General features: G+C 40.7%; 1 protein-coding gene across 2 annotated transcripts in view; it reads left to right on the top strand.

Annotated features, from left to right (window-relative positions):
• LOC135472511 (protein dachsous-like) overlaps window positions 1-21,141 on the top strand; it is an 83,983-nt gene extending 62,842 nt beyond the window's left edge. The window contains exons 3-23 of one of the 2 annotated variants that reach the window (XM_064752039.1): window positions 601-787; window positions 3,274-3,501; window positions 4,374-4,610; window positions 4,982-5,157; window positions 5,491-6,598; window positions 7,250-7,788; window positions 8,150-8,335; window positions 8,779-9,076; window positions 9,627-9,863; window positions 10,289-10,423; window positions 10,667-10,876; window positions 12,470-12,839; window positions 13,327-13,736; window positions 14,014-14,223; window positions 14,712-14,923; window positions 15,248-15,533; window positions 15,860-16,050; window positions 16,446-16,541; window positions 16,842-16,983; window positions 17,362-17,533; window positions 18,274-21,141. In XM_064752039.1, coding sequence (XP_064608109.1) covers window positions 601-787; window positions 3,274-3,501; window positions 4,374-4,610; window positions 4,982-5,157; window positions 5,491-6,598; window positions 7,250-7,788; window positions 8,150-8,335; window positions 8,779-9,076; window positions 9,627-9,863; window positions 10,289-10,423; window positions 10,667-10,876; window positions 12,470-12,839; window positions 13,327-13,736; window positions 14,014-14,223; window positions 14,712-14,923; window positions 15,248-15,533; window positions 15,860-16,050; window positions 16,446-16,541; window positions 16,842-16,983; window positions 17,362-17,533; window positions 18,274-20,875 — 8,232 coding nt within the window. In that variant the 3' untranslated portion in view covers window positions 20,876-21,141. Of the gene's footprint in view, window positions 1-600; window positions 788-3,273; window positions 3,502-4,373; window positions 4,611-4,981; window positions 5,158-5,490; window positions 6,599-7,246; window positions 7,789-8,149; window positions 8,336-8,778; window positions 9,077-9,626; window positions 9,864-10,288; window positions 10,424-10,666; window positions 10,877-12,469; window positions 12,840-13,326; window positions 13,737-14,013; window positions 14,224-14,711; window positions 14,924-15,247; window positions 15,534-15,859; window positions 16,051-16,445; window positions 16,542-16,841; window positions 16,984-17,361; window positions 17,534-18,273 lie in introns of both variants that reach the window. The other variant, XM_064752037.1, reaches the window with a different exon arrangement.
• Window positions 21,142-22,125: the final 984 nt, after the last annotated feature.

Here is a 22,125-nt window from a genome sequence, read left to right as displayed (position 1 = left end):
GAACGGGCCTTTGTGTGTTTACTCGTATAGATAATGGTAAATGTCTTTGTTGTGGTTACAATGGCAGGTGGTCTGTTGTCTGTAATAAACCTACAACTGTTGGGTACTTATGACACCCTGTCTATACTCCCATTGCCTCACTGCCATACCCCATTTGACAGGACAGTCAAATGTGGCGGGACGTTGATATTGTCTACACCAAGTCATGCTTTGAACGTATGTACACGTGTGTATGTGCCATTATGCTTTCCGTACTGGATGAGCTTAAATTTTTTTCTTTTCTTTTCACAGACAGAAATTCATGTTTGCCAAATTTTGTAGTCAAAAAATCACATATGTGAATTTATTTCAATATGTAGATTTTCATTCTGACCTATTCTTAGCTGTTAGGTCAGGCAGGTAAAAAAGAAGTGGTTAAATATTGAAATCCTTCCAACCTGTTGACTCCAGTCCTGAGCTTTGTTATAAGTACTTGACAAGGTTCAAGTGATGTCCCCAAAATTTATCTCATGCCATGCTCTCCCGTCGCTTCTTTCCGTTGTGTAGTGCAAGTGATATGATATTATGCCTTTTTTCAATTTGTATCTTTTTACCCAACAGGTAAGGGCCACTGATCCAGACTGTGGAGTTAATGCCCAGGTGTCCTACAGTATCCCCACCAACCTCGGCTTTGATGTCCCAGCGGAGTTCACCATTGGAAATGGCACTGGTCAGATATGTGTGTCAGAGCAACTTGACTTTGAGGAGAAACAGGCATACGAGTTCACAGTCATGGCCACAGATCGAGGTGAGCTTTTCTTCCCCTGGGTTGCTTTAAGGTAATAAACGTAAAATAATACATGTGAACAATATTTATACAATAATATACTGCAGGTAAGACAGTTGGCCGAGGTATATCCAGATTTTTTGTCTTTATTTGCAAAATGACACTTTTTTTTTAAATTTTTGGAAAAAGAAAGAACAAATTTCAATTTCTGGATGCAAAACCATCAACATATGGTGCCAAAGAGCTAAATCTTCTTCTGATTCATCTTAACTTTGCCCAGGGAAAGTTTTTGGAAAAGTCCTTTTTTAAGGTCAAAAATCGACCTTGTAAAGGCCATGGGTTGGTCATTGTGTTTTCATGTGCGTGAGTTCATGTCCAGTTCAAATAAATCATAGTCACCACATCAGCCTTTTTTTAATCATGCAAGTCAAGGAAATACAGCATGTCATAGCTCACAATTGATAGATGGTGTGTAAATGATAAGCAGTAGTATTAGTGTGTAAATGACAAGCAGTAGTATTAGTGTGAAAATGATCCTGATATTGAGAGATGGTGTGTAAATGACAAGCAGTAGTTTTAGTGCGTCAATGATCCTGCTATTTTTGTTGAGAGACCCCCTTAATAGTAATCAGAAGAGCTCATGAATATTAACAACATGTAAATAGACCTGATGGACAACTGTGTGGGAAAACAATTAGTGAGATATTAGTGTCATTATGTGCTCATGAACAGTAGGGTATGCTGTAGTCACTGATCAGTACAGTTGATTAGCAGGAATAGTATCAATTAAAGTTAGGATTAATTGTTCCCTTTTACATCATAGTTTTATAACTTGATGATTTGGTTTCATGTACATGTGGTAATTTTTACCAGCAGGTTACAGAATAGGTCCTTAACTTTGTTTTTGTTTTCATGGATTAACTGACAGAACGGTTTTAATACATAACCTGATGGTTTCTGTTCACAAACCTGCATAATTTATTGACATTTATGTGGAATGTCAATATCACTGATAAATACAGGATTTTCTATTTTCAGATGGCACATTGATTTGTCAAAATGCTGTATTCAGGAAATGATTTTGTAGAAGGGTTTCAAAAAGTTACGCAAACAATAATGGAAATGGGTTTTGGGAAATAATGCACACATTTAATCAAATTCTTTTTGCCCTTGGCAATCAGAATGTTGATTCTTTGGTTTTGTTATTGCCATGCATTCAAAATCCCATTACTAAATTAGTGTTCAGCTCGCAGTATGTATAGATAAGGTTTTACCCGCTTGCTCCTTTGGCCATGCTCAATCCTGATTATGTGTAGTTTCAATCAGTAAACCTAAGCGTAAATAGACTCATCCAGTTCGGGTAATGGAGTTACGTCACCTGTACTGGGCAGTACTAGGTTCTCTTCTGCACAGCGGTTGATCTCGGGACAAATAATTAAGAGCATTAACACCTGTGTGACAGGTGAGAAAGGGCACCTTTTCCCCTCCCCGGACCTCTCTGACTGGCTCACTGGTCCCTGGCTGGGCATCAAACCACCCTGTGCCAAGGAGTAACCGCCCGCTTTGTTCCTCGTGTTGACTTTAGACCACTTGGACATTCAGAGAGATAAGAAGAATTCCTGGCAATCTAAATGATATCATTAATGCCCTGGTATTTCTTAGACTTTCCCTGGAAAGTAAAATAACATTAATACATTGGCATTTCCTAGACCTTGGCCCTGACTTAGTTTGTTTTGAATTGGTGGGACATGTCTGACCTCATATCTAGCCCTTCTATAACAAAAAAGGGGATTTAGAATATGCGTACTTCTTTATTGTAAATGCAGATCTATATTTAATGTGTTCATGTGCCAATTTTAATTACCTTTTTTTCAAAGCAGAATTCTTTCGTTCTTTTGTTGGAAATATTTGTCTGATAATAACATTCTAGAGTAATCTAACGGTGGCCTCAGTGGCCGAGGGGGGTAGCACACCAGCGTGGCGCAATGACCCAGGAGTCTCTTTTCAATGAGATCGCTGCGACTTCAAGTCTTGCTCATGCTGGCCGTACGTGGGAACGTCTGCCAGCAACCTGCGGATGGTCGTGGGTTTGCCCAGGGCTCTATTCAGTTTCCTCCCTCTAAAATGCTGGCCGTCGTCATATAAGTGGAATATTCTTGAGTACACCGTGAAACACAAATCAAATAAATAAATAAACGGAAAGAAACCAGTGCAAATTCACAATAGCTTCTGGGCCTAATGTTAAGAGATAGGATATGAGAAATTTCACTGAATGACAGAACAACCAACTTATACAGCTGATTATTAACAGCATTTGTTTTTTCCTCTGTTTTTTACTAAAGTGAAAATTACTCTATTTTATTGGAATTGAATATTTTGACTCTTTGCTATTCTTTGAGTATAATTTTACATCATTGTGTTCTTCTTTTGAGAGGAACTATGTAAATGTAGGCAGAAGTTAATCAGATGTATAATCATGGCTGAATTTTTGTGTGGTTTGCCAACAGGTGGGCTGAACACGAAAGCAATGGTTAAGATTCAGGTAACAGATGTGAATGACAACCGACCTGTCTTCTACCCGGCTATTTATAGTGTGAATGTTAATGAGAATACCCCAGTGAACATCCCAATCATCACAGTCCAGGCCTCGGACCCAGACTCTGGGTCATTTGGGAAAATCACCTACAGACTGACCGCCCAGAACACAGAGGGCTTTGTCATCCAGCCCAGCACAGGTAAGCCTGGCCACAACATGTACACACAGAGTGGCAAATCATCAGCCCAGCAGTTACATGGGGGAAAAGCACAGTGTGATCGAAGTGTTTGCTTTTTGGAGGGGGCAGATTCTGTACATTTCCAGAGATATTTGATTCATGCAGTTGCAGAAACATGCCCCTAGATAGAATTCTCCCAAGTTATAGGTAATCTGATAATGTGATTTATAACTTTTTATTTAAAGAATTGCCTTTTTGGGTCTTTTTTTTATACTTATATATCCTTTTTATAATTGTTTAATTTGTGCCCTATAGTCATACATAGTTTGTCGCAGTACTAGGCATGTCAAAACTTCATTGCGCTATTTTAACAAAGCTCTAATGTGTCAGATTCTGAGGCAATGTTACACCTGAGGCACTATGTTTAATAAATATTCAGGGATACGTGAAAATGTTCATTCAATTACACGTATAAGAGCAGTTGTGAACTTTGCTGATGTCTGGGCTGTTAACTTATGAAGCATACAGATGATGTAGAATTGGCTGGTGTTCATCACTAAGTTAGGTGTACACCGTGCAGTAAAGTTGACAGGTCATAGTTTGTTAAACTAAGGACACATTTTACTTGGTCAAATTATTGGAGTATATTTTCAGAAGGATTATTTATATAAAGGGCTTCGCTTTCTTAGATAATTGATAATAAACACCTATATTATTTGTATACATGTTCAATACAAGGAAGTTTGCCATTTGTTGATGGTGTCTGCATGTTATTAAAAAATCAGGATAAAGACTCCTAACAATATCATGAAGTTGTTCTACATATATAATTTAATATAAGTTTTAGTATATTTTCTAAAACTTAGTATGATTTGCCTCCGTGTTTGATGTAGGTGTTATCTCCCTTAACCGCACTCTGGGTCGTGGAGAGCGAGTGATTCAGCTGGGGGTTAGCGCCTCAGACGCCCTGGGTCTGACTGCTCCGACCTCTGCCACAGTGACCGTAAGTGTGACGGGAGCCAACTACCAGCCCCCGGAGTTTGACATGACCACGTACAACTTTGCCGTGGAGGAAGATGCTCCCTCGGGCCGCAGCATTGGTACTGTCCAAGCCTCTCGTGCCAGTACAGGTAAGCAACGTAACTTTAGGGTAGCGAAACAGTATCTGGAAATGTTATGTGACATCTGAAAGGTTGGAAATTAAGGTAGAAAATAGGTGTTGATAAGAAAGGTCTTAAGAAAACAGTGTGTGTGTAATGAAACAAAGCTGTTGGATAGTTTGAATTGATATTTTGAGTCTTGCCTTTGAATTGCAGAGCACGTTATGAAAACTGTTCAGTTTTTAATTTAAAGTTGAGCCAAACTAAAGATTGAGCTGATTATATATTTTGTTATCAGCATAGCAGGAACTTGATGTAATTCGATTTAAAATATGAAACGTTATGCTCCAGTACTAGGTGTATGTGTTTTATAGCTTTTACCCATGTTGGCATTTTGATAGGATCCAGTGGGATGAAGTACTCCATAGCTGCAGGTGATCCACAAAACTTTTTCCGTATTGATGAGACATCAGGTATCCTATCAACTAACCGCCCCCTGGACCACGACAGTTACCCGTCGTTACTGCTCAACATCCAGGCTAACGTGGGAACACCACCTGTATTTGGAACTGCCCAGGTAAGTACAGGTGACATTTGTGACATTTCCAGCATTTTCTGGAACTTAAACCATCTGGGAAATCTATTTGTTAATGAGAGTATTAGTTGTGGATATGATATAAAGGATTTGCAAACTTTGAATGTTTATTGATTGAAAAGATTTATGGATGAAAAGAACATTCATCAGTAGATGAAAGAAACTCAGTACTGTGGAATAAAATTATCTCTAAAACAGAAAGTATTAAGCTTTTTCTAAAGCTGTGTTATGCTTTAAGAAATACCTGTGGATGGTTCAAAGTATATTTCAAAAACTCCTGAAGAATTAATGTGTTTTGTCTCTTGTTTTACACAGGTAAATGTGACCATCAAAGATATCAACGACAACACACCGGAGTTTGGGGTACCTCAGCTGGAAATTCCAGTCAAGGAGGATGCATCTGTACCCTCCACAGTGTATGTGGTCCATGCTGTGGATAAAGACAGTGGTCCTAATGGAACTGTGCGCTACAAGCTCACTGCCAATCCAGGGAATTTCTTTAACATTAATCCTGTGTCAGGGGAGATAACTCTGGCTAAGAAGCTGGATTTTGAGGCCAAGAAGGAGTTTAACCTTGTTGTAAATGCGTATGATCAGGGAACACCGTCACGTGACTCTAGCATTGACTTTCAGGTCACTGTGTTAGATGTGAACGATAATACTCCCGAATTTGACAAGCCAACCTACAATTTCACTGTGTCAGAAAATGTCCGCATTAACACCCAGTTTGCTCAAATGAATGCCACGGACAAAGACTCTGGAAATAATGCTCAAATAACTTACCGTTTGGACCCAGCTGTCCAGTCTCCCAAATTTGGCATCTTCCCAGTGGACGGTCATTTATATATCAGAGAACCTCTTGATCGAGAGATGAAAAGCTTGTACATGTTAAAGATCATTGCCATGGACAATGGAAATCCATCTAGGTCCGTGACCACGAATGTTCGTATTGAAGTGTTGGATGCCAACGACAACTCACCTGTATTTACGGAACCTTCCTACACCTTCTATATTCTGGAGAACCAAACATCTGGCACTACAGTGGGCTATGTCTCGGCCAATGACAGAGACAGCGGGGAAATGGCAGACCTCCAATACTCTCTAGCAACTAACCAGCCCCACTTTGAGATCAACCATTATACAGGTGAAATTTTGACAAAGAAAAAACTGGACAGAGAAAGCTTACAAGAAGCTGAATTCATAGTGCAAGTTACAGACAGAGGAGAGCCACCAAGGGGAGCTAACTGTGTGGTGAAGGTGATAGTTCAGGATGTCAATGACAATGCCCCTGTGTTTGAGCGTTCTGGGCCGTATGTCGAAACTGTGGATGAGAATCAGCCTAAAGGCACTGCCGTCACTCAAATCGTGGCACTGGATCCGGATTCTGGGGAGAATGGAACCGTGACGTACTACTTAGCCCCACGTAAGCAGCTTTTATAGATACTGGATTAGTAAACACATACATAGCACTTATCCTAGCCTAGGGGTGTGAGGCAGCTCATTCATACCAAAGGGGGATTACTCTGTAATTACAGGGATAACTGGTCAGATTGATTCGTCAGGTTCATTAGTGATTAGATTAGGCTGTGATAGATGTGCCTTCCTATAGCCAATGATTTCTGCGTGATAATGTCTTAATTAGGATCTGCAGCGTTTAATCAGCAGTGTTGGTCAATGTACAGATTTGTTATAATGTTAGTAGAACAGGGTGATAGGGTAAAGCTGGTAAACTTCTGCACTAGTGATTGGGGGTGAGTTATGTTCTTTCTGGAATGCCATAATAATAAAATAAGTAATACTATGTCACTTAAATGTATTTGGTTATTTACAGTTAGTAAGCTTATTTCTCTGGTAGGCTATCATGTCCTGAAATAGCCTTTGTGTAATATTTAAGGAATTCTGATAACTTCCCTTATGTAATTCATTCTAGATTTACTTGTCTTGAGGTTGATATTTGTTTTTTAAATAGTAAATGTAGTTCAGTGTTCCTCTCAAAGGTTACGAAAAAGTGTGTGGATAACAGGTATTTTAAGCTTTTACAGTGTTTTAAAATAATTTCTGTTGGTTTCAGAAGGTGACATCTCAGCACTGAAGTACTTCACAATTCATCCGAAGACAGGTTGGATCAGAACAGAGGAGGTACTTGATTACGAAACGAGGAACAGCTTTACCTTGCATGTGATGGCCAGCGACAACGGCAAACCTCCAATGGTCTCACCTCTGCTGGTGCAGGTAGAGGTGCGCGACGATAATGATGAGGCACCCATCTTTACCAGCCATAACGTCACGTTCAGTGTTGTTGAGAACTCGCCACTGGGATCCATTGTTGGGAAAGTGATTGCTTCAGATCGAGATTCGGGGGAAAATGGCCGTATCTCGTATTACATCTCAGGAGGGAACGTGTTTAGTGCCTTTGATGTCAACATCACGACGGGTGAGATTTTCACAGTACGTGAGATCGACTATGAGGAATCTTCTTCACATTCCCTGGGGATCAAAGCTGTGGATAACAATGTCCTCAATCCCAAGAGCAGTACCGTTAAGGTCATCATCAACGTACAGGATGTTAATGACAACTCGCCAGCTTTTGACATTGACCCTGTTGTACTACAGGTATATCATTAACTTCTTCATTTCTCATAGATCAATACACAATCATCTAAAGAAGTTCTCTCTTTTAACCCTATTTCCCACAATGATGATTATAGAAGTAATGATGAAATTAAAGCAAAACCAAAAAATTAATGGCCCTAAATTATGCACCTAAATATTCATGTATGGTTAAATAAAGACATACAGTGCAGAAATATGGGAAAAATGCAAAATTGGTAATCAGATTTCAGGTTTTCAAAAAAGAAATAGTAGTACATTGGATATGTTTTTTTTCTGCTGTTGGGATGCCCGGGCTGTGATTTTGTGTCTTAGTAACCACCTTGTTTATGATTTTAACGTGTCTGTGTCTCCCTTTACTCAGGTACGTGAGAACTTGTTGATTGACTCCTATGTGTACAAGTTCATCGCTACGGACCCAGATTCAGGTGTGAATGGTCAGGTGGAGTATAGCATCGTCAGTCAGTCCCCACCTGGCCCATTCTTCAGGGTACACATGAAGAGTGGCATACTCAGCACGGAAGTTGTACTGGATCACGAGGAAGTCCAGGTGAGGGGTTCGTTTAACATCAGCAAGGCTGTATAGGACAGCAAATATCTTAAGCAAATATAGGTTATAAAGTATTATCTTTGTTGCTGATAATTACATTTTTCCAGTAGGATATCATTGTACATGTACATTCTAAAAAAGCCCTCAAAACGCTTTCTGACCTTTTGACCTTTATACAGTCAATAGAACTCGTGTAATCAGGCAAATTGAATGTTTAGGTCAACCTTATGATAAAAAGTATGATGTTTGACAAAATTTCGTGTTTTCTTTTGCCTATATAGTGTACATGTGTGTATTAATTACTTTGTTTTTAATATGACTCAGCTGATGCAAACGGGAAGGCCTTGGGGAAGAACAATTTCATGATATATTGACTGAGTTACCCTTGATAAATACAGATGAATGCTGTGCAGCTAATAATCCTGACTCTGTTCTGATCCTAGGTGGTATCCCTAGTAGTCCGAGCCCAGGACAAGGCCAGCAACCCTCAGGAGCGCTATGAGACGACAGTCACTGTGGTCATCTTCATCACAGATGCCAACGACAACAGGCCCAGGTTTGAGCACAGAGCAGACCAGTACGAGCGTCATGTTTTTGAGGATGAGCCTGTGGGATTTCCCATCATGCTCATCGTGGCGAATGACGCAGACTCTAACACGAATAGCAGTGGTAACAATCGCGTGGGTTACATGATCGTGACGGGCAACGAGGAGGAAAGATTCAGCCTTAACCATGACTCAGGTAAAAACAATATCTGTAGAAGAGTCGTAGTAAGCTGAGAAATATGAGAGTGTTTCTTGAATAAGGCCATTGAGCAATCAGATCACCTGTTCAATTCAAACTCCATCTGCACCTTCTGTGACTTTATGTTGAAAGGTTTATCATGTGTGTGGTTTTCTAGAGTACATCATCTATACCTGATCATATTTTGGGGAAATATTCATTAACAATACGTAAAAGTGTAAAACACCAGCATTATTAAGGAGTGATAAAAATTAAGGCATTTCTGGATTAAAAAGCACAGCAAAATTTAATACTCTGTATCCAGTGAAAGAGGGTGAGATGGGAATTTATAAAATTATTTTGCTGCCTTATCTGCCTATTTTTCTCCAGCAGGGAAGCTTTTTTTTAGTCTGCAGAACTCTACTAATGTATGTTTAAAACTAAGTCTGACTGCTTTGCGATATTTAGATTTGCTCAATATGGTTATTAACTAAGTCTGTCTGTTTTGCCATATTTTAATAGATTTGCCAAGTATGTCTGTTAACTATGTCTACTTTGCCATGTTTAGGCCTGCTGGAGATTGCATACCCTCTGGACAGGGAGACACAGTCTGTATACTACCTCAACATTAGTGCCTTTGACTACGGCACCCCTAGACGAACCACTCACAAGCGGGTCACCATCAATGTGGTCGATGTCAATGACAATGCTCCACATTTTGAAAAGCTTTTGTACCGGGCTTCGGTGGCAGAGAACTCTGGGCCTGTAGTGGTGACCACTGTGAGAGCTGGAGATTTGGATGAAGGTAATTAGTCAAGATAACAGGTGCTCTGTCAGCAGTATTACAGGATTTGTTTATTTGATTGGTATTTTACACTTTATGGTGGGAGGAACCAGGCAAGAACCAGGAGGAATCTAACATACTGAACAGTAGCCTCATTTTAGAATGTTGGACCTATACACTCCTGTTTATGTTTATAGGGACAACCAGTTCTAGGAGCTGTTTTGGCACTGATATATTTTTATTGAGAATAATGATGATTATTAAGCTATTGTGCTTTTGTAGCTGTGAATTATCAATAATTTAAAACCAAGAAACAAGGACATTTTTTAATCACATACAGTTTTGAATAGTTGCAACGACATGTGCCATTTACACACATCTTTATAATTTTCTTTCTCAGAACTTATTTGTCTGAAGTACATGTATGTTGTGCCCCATTACTCCAGGTGAAAATGGCAATCTAACGTACCTGATACCCCATGGTATAGCCGAGGACAAGTTTACTGTGGATGGAAGGACGGGTGTGATTAAGAGCACTGGGGGGCTGGACAGAGAGAATCAGTCATCTTATGTCATCACAGGTAAGGTCTGCCCATGGTACAGGTAACATACATCTAATTTAACCTGCTTGATACATGAGGGTATGCGTGTAGCTCAGGGTAGGTTTATCCAGGGAGGGTGGGATCAAGAGCACTGGGGGGCTGGACAGAGAGAATCAGTCTTGTCATTACCCATTCAGTATAGTAATCAACGCAAAGTTAACATACAGGTCATTTACATGCCAGGAAGATAACATAGATCCTGACTTCTTTTGTTGTTCGCAGTGTATGTTCGTGATGGAGGCTACCCTGCTCATTACGACACTGCCACGGTCATCGTCAATGTCACTGATATCAACGACCACGAGCCTGTCTTCCAGATCCCAACCATTTACCTCAATGTCCCAGAGAATGCTGGAATGTCTGTCATACACACATTGGTGGCCACTGATGCAGACGCAGGAAAAAATGGGGAGATAACTTACAGTATTTTGTGTAAGTATAAGAATTGATGTAAAAATATTGACATAGCCATTAAGCTGGAACTTGAAGTACCTTTTTTGTAAGCTAACAACTTAAAAAAAAACTTGATTCTTTGTGAAATGTTGATATGAATTAAAGTCTGAAACGCAGTGACATTTTCCAGCAAAAATCTGAGAGGGGTCACCTTGTACATGATACAGGAATTATGATGTACACATACTGTAATTCTTCAACCTTTTCGCATGTGTGCAAGGTGTTTATTCAAGCATATTACTAAAACATTATTTTGTACAGACTGGTAAAATTAAGCCTTTTCTGAAGCCCTGAAATTGGCTAATCCAACCAATGCTGTTGCCCCCAAAATAAACTTAAAAATGTGCATAAATTGCATTGTAAGTTTCATATGCAAGTAGGTTGAGGAATTAAGGTACCCTGTTTAAGAGGAACTGTTTTGTAAAGGTAATAAGCATATTACAAAAAGTGTGGTAATTTCGCAAAATACCACGTAAATTGGGAACTAGCAGCATTGTAATAATTTCTTTGTAATAGCCTGGTGGTTTAAGACTTAAAGAATTAAAGCGAGCATAAAGTCTGCCACTAAATATACATAGAAAAAATGATATAGGACAGAGTTATCACAGAAAAATATGTAAAAAATTCCATTAAGTTTTGAAAGCCGAGAAGATGAAGTTCAGTACTGGGGATATGGCACTGACAAACAATCCAGTCAAAGTAGCCATGCTGTAGAAGCCCTTATGAACTTGGCCAATCACTAGATCACATGATCACATCACATGATAATTGGCTGTCACGTCAAAAAACTTATTAGCTCTCGACTGTCAGTGTGGTTTCGTATTGTGGATAGATAGATATCGATGCAAAAATTTGGGTTTTGCGGTTAGTTAAACTGATGCATTTTGAACCACACATTTATGAGCAGGGAACTGAGAATAGTTACCTGTGTCACAATGCTTAGGAGGGCAGGAGACTGCAGTAACTTTTCAGAGTGAGCTGGCAAGAAAACTGGATCGGGAGAGTCATTACTTGAAGAAAAATATTGTGACTTTACATTATTTTTCCTTAGCAGAGTCAAATTTATTACAAAAATGTGATAACACATGTTATCCATCAGAAGGTCCTGGTATGTTCGGTAAATTCCCTGACAAGTACAGCAAGCTAGGCCAAATGCTTACATCCTTGCCAGATGAGGACGAGCAGGACAGCTAAAACATGACCCTTGTGTCCACGAACATCGTCCTGTCCGATCGCCAAACTACAAGAAGCATCAGCCCTTTGAACACAGAACAGAGCTGATACTCTTTGATTGGTTATCAGGCATTTTGTTCGTATTTTCTGAATGTCACATTGTTTAATGCCGATGGTACGGGAGAGCTCTTAGGTTTTGTGACATCACTCTGATAGCTTTCATATGGCAAAATAACATCACCAAATGAGTGGCAAGGGAATGATGATTGTTTGTTATTTGTTTTGTTGATAAGCAGTGTAGAATTTTAAAAATATTTCTGGAATATTACTTTATTAATTAATTGAGCTTTAGTGGTTGGCTTTATGTTTACTTTAAATAATGATTGGTTTATTATGCAGCTGGAGATTTGAACCAAAAGTTCAGTATCAGTCATCAATCTGGGGAACTTTCCTGCGATGGACTTGATAGAGAAGCGGTCAGCCTGTACAATTTGACCATCCAGGCTCTGGATGGTGCAACCCCAGCAAAATCTGGTCAGTGCCTCATGGTCATCAGGGTCAGTGACCAGAATGACAACAATCCCATTTTCAACAACCCCAACTACACTGCCACTATACCAGAGAACGTGGCCATGGGCAAGATGGTTTTACAGGTCACAGCCTTGGATTCAGATGAGGGAGTCAATGGGAACGTCAGCTACTCACTCGGCAATGACACTGAGGGGCTGTTCCGCATCGACAGTGTTAATGGCAGGATTACCACAACTGGGTAAGAGGTCATCAAACTGCAATCTTTCCAATAAACCTAATCACTTGTTAGGACCCCTGCCATGCTGGTAGTGACCAGAATAGTAGGTGAAGTTATTGGTTGTAAATATAACACCGATTGTACTTACAAACTACATTTATGTTGGGGTTTCCTGCCTTCCCTTGTTGAGAAGATTCTCCACATTTCCTAGATATTTCTTACTAAGCAGACTTACTCATGTGAGCCGATCATTCTGTACGTCAGTTTCTTGCTTTTAACCTGGGCCTCCTATCTGTTAAACCTTGCCTTTTTACTTATTGTGATGTCTGAGTGCAAGGTGACACAAAATCTTATAACATCAGATTTGTTTATAGAAAAGCGTGCCCTTACATTACGTTCTTCTGCTTGTTAACTACTGGAGTTGTAACAAATGGTTTACATAAGTGTCACAGATTTCAAGATTTTATTACATTTTTCTCATGATTTATGTGTAAAATTCTCATTTCAGAACATTTGATCGTGAGAAGAAGAGTGAGTACAGGTTCCAGGTAAACGCTACAGATGGAGGTTTGGATGGTCCACGTTACGGCGTTGCGCTTGTCAACATCAAGGTGTCTGACATCAACGACAACCCTCCCGTTTTCCAGACAGTGCCGTATCAGAGCACCATCTCCCAGGATCATCAACCGAACCAGTATATCATGACCCTATCAGCTGAGGACAAAGATGAGGGTGCCAACGGTCAGGTGTCCTACAGCTTCATCCCTGACTCTGCCAGCCAGTCTCTTCGCTACTTCTCCATTGAAGCAAGCTCAGGGATTGTCCGTACCAAGCGAATGCTTGACTCTGAGGCTCTTGGCTACCATAACTTGCAAGTGTTGGCCAAAGACAATGGTTCTCCAAAGCTCAGCTCTACAGGTAAGCTGTCTCATCTGAGCACACCTATTTAACAACATGTAGCTAGCAAGGCAGCTCTCCAAATATCCGCTGTTCAGGTACACTATCTTAACTAATACACAGCAAGCTGGCAAATGGCCTTACATTGCTAAAGAAAGTGTTGTTCAAACAACAACTTAGACTTCTGACAAGCTGGAAGAAAGCCACATTCACATTCAGGGCAACACCAGCAGTTGCCAGAACTCACTGTGCCTAAATGCTATACTAATGATATCACTTTCGATTTCGGTTTTTGCAGGGGTTTTGGAGATCACTGTAGGTAATACTGCTGGGTTATCAACTCTGCGCTTTTCAAACCTGACCTATGATGTTAACCTGTCAGAGAGCTCCAGAAGAGGGACTGTATTGACCACTGTCCAGGCTCGACTGACCACTGGAAGTGGAACCATCACATACAGCTTCGCTAACGGCAATGAAGAGAGCACTTTTAACATCAACAGTAAATCTGGTAGGTGTTGTGGATTAAACTGTCAAATCATTAGCCCAGTCCAGATGCGGGACAGGTTAATTCCATGGGATTACTGATGTTGTGGTAGTGATGGAAAATGTATAACTGGCTGAACATATCCAATGACAAATATTCCAGGCTGCTATCTTGTTGTAATTTCTTATTTTAGTAAAGTAAGAGCTTACAGTATTAAGCTCTTGGATCACAAAACATAATGTGTGGTATTTTGCCTAAATTAAGATTTGAATTTGCCAGTTTTGCCATGGAACTATAAAAAAAAAAACTCATACTAAATTCAAATTCCTCAGATAAGTCACAACTTCTGCCGCTTAAAAAATTCTTTTGAATGTTAGACTTAAAGACTAAGATCACTTCATGATCCTGGGGTCAGATGTCAAATGTTATGATTGTTTGAGGTTTATTTGTACATCACTAGGCACAGGGAGATTTTGCAGACTGACATACCTGTAATATTTGTCTGATTTCAGGAGTAATAACTGTGGGAGAGGCTTCAAACCTTGACTTTGAGAGCAATCCTCGTGTAAGACTGATCGTTGTGGCCTCTGCCAATGGTGCTTACGGTTATGCTACGGTCTGGGTGAATCTGAGGGATTCTAATGACAACGCCCCAGCCTTTGGGCAGGATCGTTATACCTCATCAGTGTGGGAGGGCCACCCACGGGGTACTTATGTCACCCAGGTGCGTTTTCTGTCTGATCACAGTTTGTTATTAAACATTAGATCCAGTATTGTTGACCATTAGATATAAAACTTGAAAATTATATTCCTGAATATGTTATGGGAATGCCAACATTAGCCAGAAATAAAGGTGTTTTTACAAGTAAGTTTACAGTATCTTTGTAATTTGTACAAGTCTTTTCAAGGACATATAGACATTTCTCCTTGTACCACACCTCAGGAAATTTCCTACCTCTTGAAAGAATAGGACCATTTATTTTTGTTACTGTAATGAAATAAAGCTGTTTATACATGTTTCGTCTGACACACCTGCATTTTGATACAGGTCACAGCTATAGATGCTGATCAAGGTAGCAATGCCCATATCCGGTACAACATTATTGGTGGTAACACAGACAACGCCTTCAGCATAGAGCCTGCTTACAGCGGCATTGTGAAGACGAACATCATCCTGGACCGTGAGGTTCACCCCTGGTACAGACTGGAAATAGAGGCTGTCGACCATGGCTCCCCCAGCCTCTCCTCAACCTGCACCCTGAAGATATCTGTGGTGGACGTCAATGATAACACACCGTACCTGCCCCCAGTCCCACCCATCACTGTTGCTGAAGGTGGGTAACTAGCCAGATAAACAGTCACTGGATAAGTGTATCAGATGTAGTGCTATGGGAGCATAAGCTTTTTTCAATGTTAGAGGAAGTTATAAAAATAAAATTTGAAAAGTTATTCTTTTTCTTTTCCGAATTTGTTAAGGATTATGCTAAGTATTGCTGATACAAAATCTAGTCAGATGTAGGGCTCTTTTATAGTTTTGTCTCCCAATGGCATGTGATTTTGTAACAATATTGGATTTATTAATAATCCTTAGTGAAATGAAGCAATAATGCCAAGAGACTGTGTGTGGTATTTCGGATAACATTGTGGCTGTTGTTTTCAGGCCTGGAGGTTGGCTCCCTTATAGAGACTCTGTTTGCCAGTGACCAGGATCTGAACCCCACACTTACTTACTACTTCCTGCCTGGGGGTAACCCCGGGGACACATTCAGTATAGATCGTTATAGTGGCAAGATCACCCTGGCCAAAAAACTGGATTTTGAAAAGGTGCAGAGATACGAGTTGAAAGTCAGGGTGAGTGTTGACATGGCAAGGATCTTTGATGTGATTAACTAAAGTCATCTGATTCATTTCTGAACTGCTATCTCTGTGAGAAGATAAACTTGAGAACTACGATGAAAGATGGTTTTAGGTGTCATCACTTTTACAGCTGTGGCAAAGCAGCTCTAGGAATCGTTTTGTGTATCTGTTGGTGCCTTAAGCTTATTACTGGTTGCTATTGTGAATTTACACTTACGTTTTTTTAATCAGGACAGGTGCTTAGTATGTAAACACAAGTGCGACTCATTGATATATAGTCATGGTCTGAAACTCGCGCTGTGTATCTGCCCGATTATAAAGAGTGAAAAGCTCATGAGGGCTTTCTGGACGTAATGTTGAAAACAACATTTATTTTGTCTATTGTGTAGGCCTGGGACAGTCTACACGAGGATGTTACCACAGTGGTTATTGATGTAACAGATGAGAATGACAATGCCCCAGAGTTCACCCAGCAGAGTTATCAGGTAAAACTAGTTTATATCACCATGGGAAAGACAAATTTGAATGTACATGTACTTCATGTGCATTGATATTAAAATACATGCATTTTTCAGAGCAGAACCTATGTGTAGACACATTGTTTTTTTCAATGAATTGCTGTCAGGAAAAGTGAAGTTTCATTAAACTCATATCATTTCCAGCTCTCGCTCTAAAATATTTATGGTATTCAACCTTCACTGTGCAGTATCCTCTGTGTGCTACGTAAGGCTTGCAGTTCTTACAACCTGTGAGATGTTCAGGGATGTTGTTTGTGTCCTACACAGGTAACCGTACCTGAGATGACAGGTTCTAATCAGGTAGTATTCACAGTGAACGCCACAGATGCAGATTCGGGAGCCAATGCTGATATCACTTATAGTATGGACATAGCACCTGTTGATGGATTCTATATCAAGCCAAAGACAGGTGAGTGCTGGGTAGAAACGAGCAGCCTTAACATTGGCAGAACACCTTTCACTCAGTTTATCTGCCATGTACCCTGACCAATACCAGTTGTGAAAATAGCAGATTAACTGTTCGTTCTTTAATGATTAACTACTTGTTTTTTAACCTGAAAACTCACCAGCTCCCTCCTCCCTCTATTTAATTAAAGGATGTAAGTTTCAGTCCTTATGACATGTGACTGTTTGACTGTTTTTATTGCTGAAGACTCATTAGTGAACTGATGCCCTGGACCTTTGCAAGTTCTGATGAAATGTAAAATATCACCTGATGTTTTTGAAAGAACTGTTTTTGATATTAAGAATATTTGGGTTATCACTGTTTGTGTTCTTTGTTCTCCAGGTACCATTTATACCAACAAGACTATAGCCTACAGTTCAGCTCAGCCTGTGGTACAACTGGTTGTCAAGGCAACGGACGGTGGCCAGCCTCCACGAGCTTCAGTCGTTGCCATTCGGATTCAAGTAACAGATGTCAACAACTACGAGCCACAGTTCGTGAAAACAAATTACTCGTAAGTCCAGTGCTTTGACCATAGCTTCCTATGAAAATTTCTTTCATTGAATTTTGAAGTATGCATGAATGTTGTGGTCTGTTACAAAATATTTGCATAAATGTGAAACCTGTTCAGAGATATTGAAGACTTTGCAGATTTACTGGAGCCTTCGAAAAATGATGGAATCTTCAGGGGCATTCCTGTCAATACTAAATTTCTGACTTTGAACACAGTACAAAGCTTATTCGTCCTCATACGTGAACCCGCTGTAGTTTGGAGCATCTGCCTCTGATCATCAATCACCTAGGGCACTGAATGAGTCGGTGAAGATAATATTCATTTTTTGGAACTTGACACATATTGAATGTCCTTCTTAGTTGTTGTTCATGTGAACGTGCAAGCTTTCGTATTATGAACTTTCATATCATGCACTTATTTTATGTGATTTGGAAACAAAACTACATTGGTGGATTGGCCAATTTCTGGAGTTAATAAAAAGTATAATTTTATCAGCCTACACAGAATAATGCCCGCAGAATATGCTTGAATAAACATCTTGGAAACATGCGAGAAAGGTTGAATAATTACAGTACATGAAAGTATGTATGTGTGAAGTGACAAGAAGTACATGTGGAAGTACATGTAAAGAACTCAGAAACAATGGTTCATAAATGTATAGTCAGTATCCCCTCATGGTGTGGTTTACACGTTACCTGCGCTCGGTAATGCATCTGATGACCTGTGTCATTTGATTTCAGTGCTCTACTGCGTGAGGATGAACCTAGAGGAACACCTGTCATCAAGGTTAGTGCCACAGACGCTGACAGTTCCCGTCGTAATCACAACATTGACTATAAGATCGTCCGTGGGAACACAGGTGCAGCATTTGTCATCAACCGTCAAACTGGCCAGGTGAGGCTGAACTCGGAGCTTGATCGAGAGATCAAAGGGAAGTACAGTCTGGAGATCATGGCAAAAGACCGCGGCACTCCACCAAAAAACAGCACGACAACTGTGAAGATCACCATCAAAGATGTGAATGATCGGGCCCCTGTGTTTGAGCAGAGTCAGTATTACATTCAGCTGAACGAAAGCTACCCATCCAACGTCGTTTTCGTCACAGTCAGTGCCCGTGATGATGACATTGAGGACAACGGGCGGGTCACATATGACATCTCGTCAGGTGATGATGACAAGGTGTTCTCCATCAACAAGAACACAGGTGCGATAAAAGTAGCCTCTAATAGTCACCTAGATTATGAGAAAGACTCCCTCCACAAACTGATCATCCAGGCGTCTGACTGTCAGCGCTGCCCGGAAGGTGAGCCACGTCTCTCTGCATTCACAACTGTCATTGTCAACGTGACGGACATTGATGAGTTCCCACCTGTGTTTCCTGTGCTCAGGTACCTGGTGTCTGTCCCCGAGAGTCAGCCAGCAGGGAAGATCGTATTTCAGGCATATGCCTTTGACCAGGATGGAGGCTATTATGGACAGGTAGTGTACAGTATCAGTGGGGATACTACTGGCTTTGAGATTGACCCTGTCACTGGCTACGTCACGACCACTGAGGTGTTTGACTATGAGGAGCATACTAAATATGCATTTCAGGTGAGCGCTAGTGACCGCGCTGGCCGGGGAACAACTGTACCGGTCATAGTTCTGGTAGAGAGTGTGGACGAATTTTCACCTGTATTTGACGAGCCGATGTACAAATTCTCAGTCCCAGGCAGTGCTAAGACCGGATATAAGATCGGTGCTGTTCATGCAGTTGACCGCGACATGGGCATCCATAGTAGGGTTGTGTATTATCTGAGGAATAAGGACGAGTACTTTGCTGTGAACAGATCGTCAGGTGAGATTTACGTCAGGAGGACATTTCACGAGGATGTCGAGCGACGGAAGCGTGACACAAGCACGCAGCTGCATCATCGTAGTAAGAGAGCACTGAAGGTGGATCAGGTGATGCTGGATGTGGTGGCTAGTTCAGGTCAGCTGACCAGTGAGGTCCTGGTCAATGTGACAGTGGACAGGACATGTGAAGGCTGCGTTTATGTCGCACAATCACAATCCGGAGGATTGAACGGAACAACACTGGTTCTTGTGATTGTGTTTGCTATAGTGGTCATCGTTCTTATTGTCGTTATCGCATTTATCTTACTTAGGAGGCATTATACGAAACAATCCCCACCTAGCGAGGGTATGTTTGAACCCACAGAGATTGTCCCTCCTCGGTCACTGCCCCAGAATGGGCATCCTCCCCCTTACAGTGACATTCACCGCTACAACATCAACAACAACATTCACCTGGGGCATACGACAACATCGGACATGTCTGACCACTCGCAGCACTCAGCGTCCAGCGGGCACGGGTCTGTGGAAGACGGAGAGGACGAAGATGAGGAAATCCGGATGATCAATTCCAACAATGTCCTGCAGACCTCTCCAAACCGCGGCGCCATCATGCCCGACTCCGGCATACAGGCAGATGACAATGTTTCTGAGCCATCCATACAGAATCACCAGGAATACTTGGCCAGACTTGGCATTGACACGTCGCGAATCAAGGTCAAGACCAAACCTCATACCATCGCCAAGTCTGTGGAGAGCATGCATCATTTTTCCGATGAAGGGGGTGGAGAAGGCGATGGCATGGACTTTGGCAGTGTTAATTATGAGAAAATGACTGATATAGAGACAGACGATGAGCTGGCTATGATAGAGCAAAGTAAAGACCATGGGTTCTGTGACAGCGACCCTCAACACGCTGGCTCTTTGTCCAGTGTTATAAACAGTGAGGAGGAGTACAGCGGCTCCTATAACTGGGACTACCTCCTGGACTGGGGTCCACAGTACCAGCCGCTGGCAGATGTCTTTGCCGAGATCGCTCGGCTCAAAGACGACTCGGTGCAACCTAAGAAACAACCTGTTCATCAAGTTCCGCAGCGACAGGTAGCAACTCAGCTGAACCCTCCTGTGCGGATGATCCCTCCACCAATCATTACAGGAGCTCCGCCCAAATCGCTTTCCCAACAGCTGATGGGGAGCTCAGCGCATTCCTCACCAAGCAGTGGTAAGACTGTACACTCCCGCAGCAGTGCTGTCACATCCAGCCTGCCCCGTTCTCCCATTAGTCACGAGTCTAGCTTTACCTCCCCTGCCTTAACTCCGTCCTTCACGCCCTCGCTATCGCCCCTAGCAACAGGAAGTCCATCGTCATATGTCACACCCCCTATGGGCAGTGGAAGCTCACATCGTGGAAGTTCAGGGCCCACAACTCCACACGAAAAGGGCTACTCACATCGACCCACAGGAATGACTGTCAGTGCTTCGGAATCAGAGCAGGAGTTGAGGATATAGACATTTTACATAAACAGTGTTGTTATAATAAAATGTTACAGTAGCACCCGCATTGCAAGTTTTTTTTTTCCCCATGGCCAAAATGTTGAAGAGCTACTTTACTGTTATTTTTCATAAAGCCAAACTGTAAACTTTTCTCTTTGCATGTTGGCCGTTTTGCTCTCTGTTAAGGGTATAGGTTGTTGAAATAAGTATAGATATGCAATACATGTAACATTCTTTTAAAAATATTAGTTTTTAAAATTTTTTAAAAAAGACTTTGAGGATGATAGTTTAGGTCTTTTTTTTTTTTTTTTTTTTTTTTTTTTGATATAGCTGCCAACTTTTCATTCATTTGACATTTAGACTTTTACAATGTATGTTTTTTGTAAATGGCAATGTACCAGTTTGTCAATCATCTATCAGTATTTTTGGTGGAACAAAATCATTGTTATAAAGTTTCTGTATCATGTAGAATTTGACATTTTTCGTTTTTTTATCCCATGTCTTTTGATAAAACAATATTAGCATTCTACCTTTTAATGTTTCAAACGCCTCATATAGGTAATGAACAAAATCATGTTAAATGTTCTCTTGTTTCACAAGCAATATTCATGTTTTTTGGGGTTGTTTTTTTTTTTAAGTTACTTTTTTAAGGATCTGAATTATTATAGTATCCAGTAACACAAATTTACAATATTATTTTTATTACATGTTTTACTTCAAAAGCCAACCAGGATATGTCAAACTATTATATTACTTCTGTGTTGAGAGGTTTACAGTCTGCTCCATGCTTTTGTATAGAATCCCAGTCTCTTTACCACAGAAGTAGACTTTGCAGACCAATATTAAACGACATGGTGAATTGTAAGTGAGTGAGTGTTTACATGTGCATTCGTCTGTGCACCGTGTATAACTAAAGGTAAAATATGGTCAGTGAAGTAAAACAACGGTCACAATAGTAAATAGCACCTTGATAAAACTTCCTACAGAAACTCAGCTATGTAAATAAATATATTATAAATATGAGTGAATTTCTGCACAAAGTTTAATTAAAGTGGCTCTAGGATTGCCTTTGTGGGAGTATTAAACCTGGGTAATGCAGTATCGATGCACTGTGGGTCATCCCTTTCATGTTAACACTGTAAATAATCCCGTATCATCATGTACAGTACACACATATCACCAAACGCATATTACACTGTTATACGTTAAATGACTTTCGTAGTGATATTCATAAAAAACCTAGTGTAAATTATCATGGTTGCTAA

This window comes from Liolophura sinensis, chromosome 8 (assembly GCF_032854445.1).
Source record: "Liolophura sinensis isolate JHLJ2023 chromosome 8, CUHK_Ljap_v2, whole genome shotgun sequence".
In the NCBI taxonomy this organism is placed as follows: Eukaryota; Metazoa; Mollusca; class Polyplacophora; order Chitonida; family Chitonidae; genus Liolophura; species Liolophura sinensis.
This window is presented reverse-complemented; position numbering and strand designations above follow the sequence as displayed.